This window comes from Bacillus rossius, chromosome 5 (genome assembly GCF_032445375.1).
Source record: "Bacillus rossius redtenbacheri isolate Brsri chromosome 5, Brsri_v3, whole genome shotgun sequence".
Lineage (NCBI taxonomy): Eukaryota > Metazoa > Arthropoda > Insecta > Phasmatodea > Bacillidae > Bacillus > Bacillus rossius.
In genome coordinates, this window is record NC_086333.1 from 70,276,508 (window position 1) to 70,289,038 (window position 12,531).

Consider the following 12,531-nt stretch of genomic DNA (forward strand, 5'->3'; position numbering starts at 1 on the left):
GCGCAGTAGACTCTTGTACGTATTCGATGGCTCCAATTGCACTTAGCTCTAACTGGTTACATTTGGCTACATCTGGTGGCAGGATATAATAGGATAAGATAAGATGAGATTGGCAGGATATGCTAGGATATGATAGGTACACGATCGGTAGGATACGATCGACAGGATACGATATAATCTGGTTACAATAATAGCTCCAGTTGCTCCAACTAGCTACAATTGTTCCAAACTAGGTTAATTTTCAACTGGTCAATTTTTTTTATAGGTAATGGTTGTGTGATTTTTGTAATTTTTTTGGTACATAACTACGAATTCTGAAAATGTATGACCTCATCCAAAATTATGGTGTAGAAAATGGCAGGTACTACGACATCTTATGGTCTAGTGATTGACACAACTTCACTCTAACAAGTGTAAATTAATCCAATATGGCGGAAAAGAACTCTAGCATACGATATGTGAAATACATGGCACTAGCGCTACTAGCAGTAAGCATTGAAAATAAAGATGTTGGTTCAGCTTCCCACAGGTGCTGCTATTTTTCCTGCAAATTAAAAAATATATATAATAAGTCTGAATATGTGTTATTTTTATATATGCCTTATTTAATTCTTAGTCTGGTATATGTATATGTGTATATATATACATCGATGTGGTCAAAGGCTTAAGTTTTCCATACCAAATGTCCACTTATTAAGGTCCGAATCACCTCGCTTCCATTGTATTGAGTGTAAAAAATTTAATTTAATGTGTTCTTAAGGGTCATAACACGGATCAGTAATGGAACATCGATCTTACGCGCATGTGACAGCGATTCTGGCATACTGCAGGAACAACCATGAGAAACAATAATGGCGACCATCAGCAGATGAATCAAAATGGGTACCTCCATCAGAAGAAAACAAAATGGCCGCTGTGACATAATCCAAGATGGCGGTAGAAATCCCAATCAACACAGCAGCACCAGGTGCAGAAAATTCATTTATATACTACTGTAATATGTACTTCATTAAATAATTTATGTAACTATATCGTTTTAACCTTCTTAAAGGGGCCGACTAGTTTTCATGGAACTGCACTGCAGATGATATAAAAAACAATTTTTATGAAAAACCGCGGTAAGTATTCGCACAATGTTTTCTTATGAAAATAAACTCTAAATACTAGTCAAAAATCTAATATCCAACACATTTCGCTTCTTGTAAACATCGCATTGAAGCTCTAATTCTCAAAATCTGTCTACTGCTTGGTTTTCGTTTTGATGTCGCCCTACTCGCATTCTTGTGCCTGTGCAGATAACAGTAATACCACCAGATAGTCGGGCCTTCCAATCTGTAAAACATGCATTTAAGGACTTTTTTTTAAGGTTTTAACGATGTATAGTGCTTGAAACAGTTAAAATATATTCCCAGTTGTTGATGTAATATTTTTGTGCAATAAGTGTCCAAGCGGTTCTGCGTTGCGTGAAGACGTAATCATTTAGTTCTACGTAATATTTTAGCTCTATATATAAAGGGTTGCCAACCATTTCATGTCATGTGGAATTTCTCATGCCTTGGGCATAAATATTTTTTTCCAAGAGAACTTTGACCACGATGTTAAGTATTCAATACCCGGTAATCATGTGAAATGAACTGAAATAATATAATTAACTCTACTTCCTAAATTATGGGTCTGGTCCGATATTCTTTTTGGTTGAACTTTGGTAGAAGATTAGATTGCAGTAAAATTAGCGACTATGAACGGGCAGTGATGTAGGTACCTAACAAAATTCGGTAAACTGAAACTTGTGTTAATGATTATGTGGAATGCAAAATTAAACAATAATATCGTTTCACAAATTCTGTGCAATAAATTCTGGTTCAAAAAAGAAGGCATGCACATTGATAAATAACAAAATTTAGATCCCCCCCCCCTTACCAGCTGTTTAGTAACAAGTCCGTATGGTCCCAACTTTGAGCAGTTGGTTTGTCCAAATTAACTGTTATCACCATGTTTCATGGCGTACACTGTTGTAAAATTTTTGATGTCACAAAATCTCTCAGGACTTTTTATGTCCAAACATCGAAGTTAAATGTGTTAAGAATGAGTGTGGCATTACGCAGGCTTACATATTATGATGATTTTGGCAATTATATGGAAAAACTAATGGGATGGTTAATCTATGTCCAGTAGATAAAAAATAAGTCAAGCCTATGGTGGTGAGATGGGAATTTTTTGAAGTGAAACTTATTACTGAGCGGGCTACAATTTTCGAGCGTTACGAAAATTACGATCGCACGAGGGGAATAGTTCGTAACGTGGGGGGGGGGGACCGGTAGAGGAGGAGAGTGCTTCAGCGGCGGTGCCACTCGAATGGGAAGATGGCAAAAAAAAGGGGGGGGGGAATAGGTACGTATTGTAGCATACTATATGTTAGCTGTAACGGCCAGATGAGACGGCAGGGGAGAAGTATAAATGACGCAGCAGTGATGCAACGTAATTCTCGTAACACTGCGTGTGTTTGTCCACTCCTCAGTTTCCGTAATGACTAACGTTGATGTTACTACTTTTATTTTTTTTAAAGTACCTGCTATTTATTTATTCGTGCGGAAAAAAGTTATTGATTTGTGAAATCAACTTAATGCTCCAACTACCAGGTCGGGTACAACAATTGATGCTCTATTTTCTAGAAATTTAGAACGTATTAAATCCCAAATATTTGTGACGTATTTTAGCTATCATAACCAATTGTCACTATGATAGACACTAATAATTCTGCGGATAGAAATTCATAAAAAAATGAGAAACTAATTACCATAATTGATTCATGTATTTTTACAAATTAAAAACGAATTCCTTGTAAAATATTTTAGAAAACATTAACTTTTGAAGGTTCTTTTTTTCCATTTGAGATCATGCCCGCAGCCTTACTATTCTCAATTATTATCTCGTTTCCAATAAAAATTATAATTATTTATCTCCATCTATATTTATATCTAATAAGCAAGGTGTTTCACTTCTCTCACGCGTAGACTCCTTGTACAAATTATTATTTTTTTAAGACGCCATTAGTTACATGCTATTCGTTATTAAACTTCGCTTGTGTTCGTAAACTCAGCTCAAACTCTTAATAGTTCGTGGTAAAATTGATCCTTAGAGATTTTCACTGATCATACCTTAGTATTGACTGATTATTATATTGATTTAAAATAATTCATTCTAAAAGCTGATTACTTTACAGCGAAAAACTATTGGCGAAAATTGGTCACTATTAAATTCGTGAGTTTAATTGCTCTAATGGAACAAAATTTGAAAATTAATCGATAAAATTTCGTTATGTCCAATAACTTTTGAAATCAAAATTCCGTATTTAAGTTTCTACTTTTTTCCACTTAAACGTCTTCTTTAATTATGTATCTTTTTTTTTTTTTTGCCAAGAAGTAATGCTGACTGACAAATCCATTATTAAGGTCACGTCACAAAGGTGTAGGTATTTTTGAAGTAAGCAAAAAAAAAAAAAATCAAATGCACAGTTTGGTCATCACTATACCAGTTTACCTTCTCAGGGATTGATTGCTTTATTTGTAAGTAATAGCAGTATGACCATCCTTAAAAAAAAAAAAAAGTTGGCAACCTTACATCTAACCGACCTCTTAACATTTTTTAACTCGTTCTTTTTTTCTTTTCTGTTGACCGAGTGAAGAAATGAAGAAGCGACAGTTTGAAACACGCCAGTTTAACGGACACCGATCTTCACGCACCGCAGAGCTTCGAAATGTTGTTTTTTGAACCACGCCTCAGGGCGTGACAGGAGCTCTCGCCTCGAGCGCCCGGCCTGTGCGTGGCGGGAAGGGGGAGACATCACGTGACTACATTCAGCGCACGACGCGGCGGGGTGATTGCAAGGGTCGAATCGAAAATGAGCGAGGGGACCGAAAAAAAAAAAAAGGATTGGGGAGTGGGCGAACGGGTGGAGAAACGGACACTCATTATTTTTATTGGCGTTCCCTTGGCAACTGCGCATTGGCGCTTCTATTAATAATTTGAGAAGCGCGCTGCCGCTGGGTCCGGTGCATGTGACTACAGACGCAGCAGCTACGAAATTCTGATTTCGTTATATTTTATTATGAGTTCCAATTTTGTAATTTTTTTTTTAAGTTTTAAAGCTAATACCTTTTAACTTCCAATCAGTCGCTATATAACTTTGGCAATCCTGAAATTGATTTTTTAAAGCCTTTTTTAAATTTATTGTTGTGGGTAGGAATTACGTTAACAAATAACATAAAACAAATAAAAATAATTAGGTATGTGGCGATAGCTAAGTGCAGCCCACCAGAAGTTGAAACTGGAACCTAAAAAAAACATTCCTAAGCAACGACTACCAGTAGGGGCAGTAGCATCGTTAGAGCAAGGTTCCCAGAAAGGTTTACCTCCTATACAGGAAGGGTAATGGGTCATAGGTTTTCTCTAGCTGAAAAAAAAATGAATACATACAATTCCAATAACATTTTACTTTTTATTACGATGAAAATATAATAAATTAACTCACTTCATCAATTCAATCACAAAATAAAAACAGTAATGGGCACAAGGGTAGGAGGAAAGGTAGGGGGCTTAAAGGGGTGGAAAAGTAACAAATAAATTAGAACTGTTTTCAAACAACAATTGAAGGAATGTAAATAATTAAATATAATTTAATAAGAAAGTACAGCCTTAGTACAATTTGGCTGCAACAGTACATTGGTACCACGTTACCTTTTACTCACGCATTCTGGTCCGCTTAAGCGACCATAAATTTTTCCTTAAAAGGCATATGTGTTAACAGCAGCAAACATTTACTACAACTACTTAATATCTTAAGCTTACCAAGATCTGATGGAAACAAGATAACATTTGGCTTACAATGCAATGACAACAATTGAAAAAGAAGAGCAATTAAATTTTTCTTTCCAAATTGACCCTTCTCACACATTTTCCCTGCAAAAATGAAGTGAAATTTAAAATTTTTCCTTTCTATAGTTACATAAATTTTTTCTGTAATTATTCTCAGAAGCTTGAGGGGTTCTGTAAATTTTTGATTTGTTTGCTGGAGATTGAGCAAGTAATTGTAGTCGTGACTGAATAGATCATGTGTGTAAATAATATGCAGACTGGATAAAGAATAAATAGAATAACGTGAGAACATTTTGCAAGTAGGTGGCTGATATTAAAATTCAGAATTTATCTGTATATAATAGACAGTGGAAAGAGCGTTTCAAGCAGACCTATCAGAAAAACGAACAGTTAAATTAGTGCAATATTCTGTTGCCATTATTTATTGACATAAATATTATAGTACAAATAAATATAAATAAAGCTATAATTTGGTTAGTTTCATTTGCATTAAAACATTTTATTTTCAGCACACCCCTACCTTCCCAAAAGTTTTTCTGTATATTGCCTTGCCTGATGTCAAATTTTGTTGAGGAAGGGAATTTATTATTAGAGGTACGATTATGTTCAAAAAAGATAAATTTAACTTTTCTGGCAGTTTAATTTTAACATATTGTAGGTATCAGCCCTCAAATATCACCAAATATTTAGTATTAAAAAAATAAAATTGAAGAAAAATATTTTAGGAAGAAAATTTCAGAAATTCAACCAGCACCTTTATAGTTTATCCCTACAGAAGCAATCAAAGACATGTTTGTTTGCTACTTGCTGAAGTGTTCTCTGAATTTTTTTGTTTACACTGCGGGGAACATTTGTGACACATAAATTAATTTTACAGCCGAAAGATGAAAAAATTTTAATTGTTAAATTATTTATTTCGTTACGTAATTTTGTGTGTTCATGCTTACATATTTTTTGATTCATGACTCTTAAAATCTAAATTGGCATTGAGACACTATTTTAAGGATAATATTTCAGATTTGGATTTGAGAAATACTGGATTTCATCCATCTCTGATTAAAACATTTAAGTATTTCATGTTAATTATCAACATAACCATTAGTGAATAATGCATTAAAATAAAATGTTTTTTTTTACAATGGTTCAAGAAAATACAAAACCCTAGATAAAACACGTAAAAATAATAACCTGTAGAAAAATAGCGTATATTTTTTTTTTTGCAGTGCGTTGCTGCTTTCAGGCTCTCGTGGTAGGCATGCAAACTCTTCTGATTTCAAATATTTGTCGATTCATAGCAGCTCATGACGAATTGATTCACCTCTTCCAAAAGGAGTGATATATGTTACTACTACTTGGACAAGCAGATTCCAAGTCCTACAACTATCGGGCTAACGCCGTAGGAAAAAAAAAATCAATTATTATTTTTCGTTGATCATTGAACATTACTGTCGGTTTCTCGAACCTGAGGGGACGGAAATGCGACCTCCGGGTTCCGCTGAATGTAGTCCGAGGTCGAGCAGAAGGTGCGGTCTTTAATCCGGCATCGTTCAGATCGACACATTCTCAAATGAGGCACAGATCAAGCCTCTTGCATTCAGAAATTTTTTTTTCCTTGCGGGTAAATTCGCTGCCTTGGAACAGCTTATCACAACTTTTTTTTTAGACATCTTGCCAGGTCGCGTTATTGAGCTACCGGCATTATTTTTTTTTTTTTAGTTTCTTTCGTCTGTATACTTAACTTATTTTAACTACTTCTCTTCGTGTTCTCGTGCAACGAGCCTGACGAAATACGTTTTTCGCGGGAATTGAATTTCCTTCGGGATCTCCGTTAAAGCCGAACTGACGTCAAGGGCGTCGCCAGCCGATGGCCTAGGGGGGGGGGGGTGGCAAGTTATGGGAAAAGTATGTATTTTTTTTTGCATTTGGCTGCACTTTTTTGAATATCTATGGCTCTAGGGGGGCAGCTGCCCCCCCTACCTCCCCTGGCGACGCCCTTGACTGACGCTGAAGGATCCAGCGCGTGCCGGATTGAAGGGCCGCTACCGGCCGGAGCGCTCCCAGCCGAGGGCTCGCTGTCGCAAGGAGCGGGGTTCAAGACCGTGGGCGGCATCCCCCCCCCCCGGCCACCCTGTGCTTGCAGCACCCGCTGTCGTGGCAACCGAGCGCGGACGGAACGCGCCTCATCGGCCACATGATCCTGAAGAAGACGGCGCGCGAGGGCGCTGGTCCGGCCTCTTCGGCGGCCATCCTGGGCCTCAAGGTGGTGGGGGGCAAGCTGCTGGAGAGCGGCGGCCGCGGCGCCACCATCGAGAAGGTCAAGAAGGGCAGCACGGCCGACGTGGAGGGCCAGCTCAAGCCAGGTTGGTGGTCCCTTCGACCCTTCCTCGACCATTCCGCGACCCTTCCTCGACCCTTCCGTGACCCTTCCGTGACCCTTCCTCGACCCTTCCTCGACCCTTCCTCGACCCTTCCTCGACCCTTCCTCGACCCTTCCGTGACCCTTCCGCGACCCTTCCTCGACCCTTCCGTGACCCTTCCGTGACCCTTCCTCGACCCTTCCTCGACCCTTCCTCGACCCTTCCGTGACCCTTCCTCGACCCTTCCTCGACCCTTCCTCGACCCTTCCTCGACCCTTCCTAAACCCTTCCTCGACCCTTCCTCGACCCTTCCTCGACCCTTCCTCGACCCTTCCTCGACCCTTCCGTGACCCTTCCTCGACCCTTCCTCGACCCTTCCTCGACCCTTCCTCGACCCTTCCTCGACCTTTCCGTGACCCTTCCTCGACCCTTCCTCGACCCTTCCTCGACCCTTCCGTGACCCTTCCTCGACCCTTCTTCGACCCTTCCTCGACCCTTCCTCGACCCTTCCTCGACCCTTCCTCGACCCTTCCTCGACCCTTCCTCGACCCTTCCTCGACCCTTCCTCGACCCTTCCTCGACCTTTCCGTGACCCTTCCTCGACCCTTCCTCGACCCTTCCTCGACCCTTCCGTGACCCTTCCTCGACCCTTCCTCGACCCTTCCTCGACCCTTCCTCGACCCTTCCTCGACCCTTCCTCGACCCTTCCGTGACCCTTCCTCGACCCTTCCGTGACCCTTCCTCGACCCTTCCTCGACCCTTCCTCGACCCTTCCTCGACCCTTCCTCGACCCTTCCTCGACCCTTCCTCGACCCTTCCTCGACCCTTCCTCGACCCTTCCTCGACCCTTCCTCGACCCTTCCTCGACCCTTCCGTGACCCTTCCTCGACCCTTCCTCGACCCTTCCGTGACCCTTCCTCGACCCTTCCTCGACCCTTCCTCGACCCTTCCTCGACCCTTCCTCGACCCTTCCTCGACCCTTCCTCGACCCTTCATCGACCCTTCCTCGACCCTTCCTCGACCCTTCCTCGACCCTTCCGTGACCCTTCCTCGACCATTCCTCGACCCTTCCTCGACCCTTCCTCGACCCTTCCTCGACCCTTCCGTGACCCTTCCTCGACCCTTCCTCGACCCTTCCTCGACCCTTCCTCGACCCTTCCTCGACCCTTCCTCGACCCTTCCGTGACCCTTCCTCGACCCTTCCTCGACCCTTCCTCGACCCTTCCTCGACTCTTCCGTGACCCTTCCTCGACCCTTCCTCGACCCTTCCTCGACCCTTCCTCGACCCTTCCTCGACCCTTCCTCGACCCTTCCGTGACCCTTCCTCGACCCTTCCACGACCCTTCCGTGACCCTTCCTCGACCCTTCCTCGACCCTTCCTCGACCCTTCCGTGACCCTTCCTCGACCCTTCCTCGACCCTTCCTCGACCCTTCCTCGACCCTTCCTCGACCCTTCCGTGACCCTTCCTCGACCCTTCCTCGACCCTTCCTCGACCCTTCCGTGACCTTTCCTCGACCCTTCCTCGACCCTTCCTCGACCCTTCCGTGACCCTTCCTCGACCCTTCCTCGACCCTTCCTCGACCCTTCCTCGACCCTTCCTCGACCCTTCCTCGACCCTTCCTCGACCCTTCCGTGACCCTTCCTCGACCCTTCCTCGACCCTTCTGTGACCCTTCCTCGACCCTTCCTCCACCCTTCCTCGACCCTTCCGTGACCCTTCCTCGACCCTTCCTCGACCCTTCCTCGACCCTTCCTCGACCCTTCCTCGACCCTTCCGTGACCCTTCCTCGACCCTTCCTCGACCCTTCCTCGACCCTTCCTCGACCCTTCCTCGACCCTTCCTCGACCCTTCCTCGACCCTTCCTCGACCCTTCCTCGACCCTTCCTCGACCCTTCCGTGACCCTTCCTCGACCCTTCCTCGACCCTTCCTCGACCCTTCCTCGACCCTTCCTCGACTCTTCCGTGACCCTTCCGTGACCCTTCCTCGACCCTTCCTCGACCCTTCCTCGACCCTTCCTCGACCCTTCCGTGACCCTTCCTCGACCCTTCCTCGACCCTTCCGTGACCCTTCCTTGACCCTTCCTCGACCCTTCCTCGACCCTTCCTCGACCCTTCCGTGACCCTTCCTCGACCCTTCCTCGACCCTTCCTCGACCCTTCCTCGACAGTTCCGTGACCCTTCCTCGACCCTTCCTCGACCCTTCCTCGACCCTTCCTCGACCCTTCCTCGACCCTTCCTCGACCCTTCCGTGACCCTTCCTCGACCCTTCCTCGACCCTTCCGTGACCCTTCCTCGACCCTTCCTCGACCCTTCCTCGACCCTTCCTCGACCCTTCCTCGACCCTTCCTCGACCCTTCCTCGACCCTTCCTCGACCCTTCCTCGACCCTTCCTCGACCCTTCCTCGACCCTTACGTGACCCTTCCTCGACCCTTCCTCGACCCTTCCTCGACCCTTCCTCGACCCTTCCTCGACCCTTCCTCGACCCTTCCTCGACCTTTCCTTGACCCTTCCTCGACCCTTCCGTGACCCTTCCTCGACCCTTCCTCGACCCTTCCGTGACCCTTCCTCGACCCTTCCTCGACCCTTCCTCGACCCTTCCGTGACCCTTCCTCGACCCTTCCTCGACCCTTCCTCGACCCTTCCTCGACCCTTCCGTGACCCTTCCGTGACCCTTCCTCGACCCTTCCTCGACCCTTCCGTGACCCTTCCGTGACCCTTCCTCGACCCTTCTTCGACCCTTCCTCGACCCTTCCTCGACCCTTCCTCGACCCTTCCTCGACCCTTCCTCGACCCTTCCGTGACCCTTCCTCGACCCTTCCGTGACTCTTCCTCGACCCTTCCTCGACCCTTCCCCGACCATTCCTCGACCCTTCCTCGACCCTTCCTTGACCCTTCCTCGACCCTTCCGTGACCCTTCCTCGACCCTTCCTCGACCCTTCCGTGACCCTTCCTCGACCCTTCCTCGACCCTTCCTCGACCCTTCCTCGACCCTTCCTCCACCCTTCCGTGACCCTTCCTCGACCCTTCCTCGACCCTTCCTCGACCCTTCCTCGACCCTTCCTCGACCCTTCCGTGACCCTTCCTCGACCCTTCCTCGACCCTTCCTCGACCCTTCCTCGACCCTTCCTCGACCCTTCCTCGACCCTTCCTCGACCCTTCCTCGACCCTTCCTCGACCCTTCCTCGACCCTTCCTCGACCCTTCCTCGACCCTTCCTCGACCCTTCCTCGACCCTTCCTCGAATCTTCCTCGACCCTTCCTCGACCCTTCCTCGACCCTTCCTCAACCCTTCCTCGACCCTTCCTCGACCCTTCCGTGACCCTTCCTCGACCCTTCCTCGACCCTGCCTCGACCCTTCCTCGACCCTTCCTCGACCCTTCCTCGACCCTTCCTCGACCTTTCCTTGACCCTTCCTCGACCCTTCCGTGACCCTTTCTCGACCCTTCCTCGACCCTTCCGTGACCCTTCCTCGACCCTTCCTCGACCCTTCCTCGACCCTTCCGTGACCCTTCCTCGACCCTTCCTCGACCCTTCCTCGACCCTTCCTCGACCCTTCCGTGACCCTTCCGTGACCCTTCCTCGACCCTTCCTCGACCCTTCCGTGACCCTTCCTCGACCCTTCCGTGACCCTTCCTCGACCCTTCCTCGACCCTTCCTCGACCCTTCCTCGACCCTTCCTCGACCCTTCCTCGACCCTTCCTCGACCCTTCCTCGACCCTTCCTCGACCCTTCCTCGACCCTTCCGTGACCCTTCCTCGACCCTTCCTCGACCCTTCCTCGACCCTTCCTCGACCCTTCCGTGACCCTTCCGTGACCCTTCCTCGACCCTTCCTCGACCCTTCCGTGACCCTTCCTCGACCCTTCCGTGACCCTTCCTCGACCCTTCCTCGACCCTTCCTCGACCCTTCCTCGACCCTTCCTCGACCCTTCCTCGACCCTTCCTCGACCCTTCCGTGACCCTTCCGTGACCCTTCCTCGACCCTTCCTCGACTCTTCCGTGACCCTTCCGTGACCCTTCCTCGACCCTTCCTCGACCCTTCCTCGACCCTTCCTCGACCCTTCCGTGACCCTTCCTCGACCCTTCCTCGACCCTTCCGTGACTCTTCCTCGACCCTTCCTCGACCCTTCCCCGACCCTTCCTCGACCCTTCCTCGACCCTTCCTCGACCCTTCCCCGACCCTTCCTCGACCCTTCCTCGACCCTTCCTCGACCCTTCCGTGACCCTTCCTCGACCCTTCCTCGACCCTTCCGTGACCCTTCCTCGACCCTTCCGTGACCCTTCCTCGACCCTTCCTCGACCCTTCCTCGACCCTTCCTCGACCCTTCCGTGACCCTTCCGTGACCCTTCCTCGACCCTTCCTCGACCCTTCCGTGACCCTTCCTCGACCCTTCCTCGACCCTTCCTCGACCCTTCCGTGACCCTTCCTCGACCCTTCCTCGACCCTTCCTCGACCCTTCCTCGACTCTTCCGTGACCCTTCCGTGACCCTTCCTCGACCCTTCCTCGACCCTTCCTCGACCCTTCCTCGACCCTTCCGTGACCCTTCCTCGACCCTTCCTCGACCCTTCCGTGACCCTTCCTCGACCCTTCCTCGACCCTTCCCCGACCCTTCCTCGACCCTTCCTCGACCCTTCCTCGACCCTTCCTCGACCCTTCCTCGACCCTTCCTCGACCCTTCCTCGACCCTTCCTCGACCCTTCCTCGACCCTTCCTCGACCCTTCCTCGACCCTTCCGTGACCCTTCCTCGACCCTTCCTCGATCCTTCCGTGACCCTTCCTCGACCCTTCCTCGACCCTTCCTCGACCCTTCCTCGACCCTTCCTCGACCCTTCCTCGACCCTTCCTCGACCCTTCCTCGACCCTTCGTCGACCCTTCCTCGACCCTTCCGTGACCCTTCCTCGACCCTTCCTCGACCCTTCCGTGACCCTTCCTCGACCCTTCCTCGACCCTTCCTCGACCCTTCCTCGACCCTTCCTCGACCCTTCCCCGACCCTTCCTCGACCCTTCCTCGACCCTTCCTCGACCCTTCCTCGACCTTTCCGTGACCCTTCCTCGACCCTTCCTCGACCCTTCCTCGACCCTTCCGTGACCCTTCCTCGACCCTTCCTCGACCCTTCCTCGACTTGGCTCTCATTGGCTGCCGACTTGTAAGTCGTTTCAGCTGGTTTGTCTGTGTGATTCGATCATCCTTTGGTTGAGGGTTTATAACTGGTTGAGATTCGTCCAGATGAACAGTAAGCAAATAGCAAAATTATCTAAGAGTTATATGTGTTTGAATTCTAGCCTATCACCGAATA

General features: G+C 47.8%; 1 protein-coding gene across 6 annotated transcripts in view; it reads left to right on the forward strand.

Annotated features, from left to right (window-relative positions):
• LOC134531984 (regulating synaptic membrane exocytosis protein 2) overlaps positions 1–12,531 on the forward strand; it is a 312,665-nt gene that overhangs the window by 176,982 nt on the left and 123,152 nt on the right. For all 6 annotated transcript variants that reach the window (XR_010075102.1, XR_010075103.1, XR_010075105.1 and 3 more), the window contains one exon: positions 7,016–7,235. Coding sequence is in view for 1 of the 6 variants with exons in the window: in XM_063368090.1 (XP_063224160.1) it covers positions 7,016–7,235 (220 nt within the window). In the remaining 5 variants the exon portion in view is untranslated. The remainder of the gene's footprint in view (positions 1–7,015; positions 7,236–12,531) is intronic.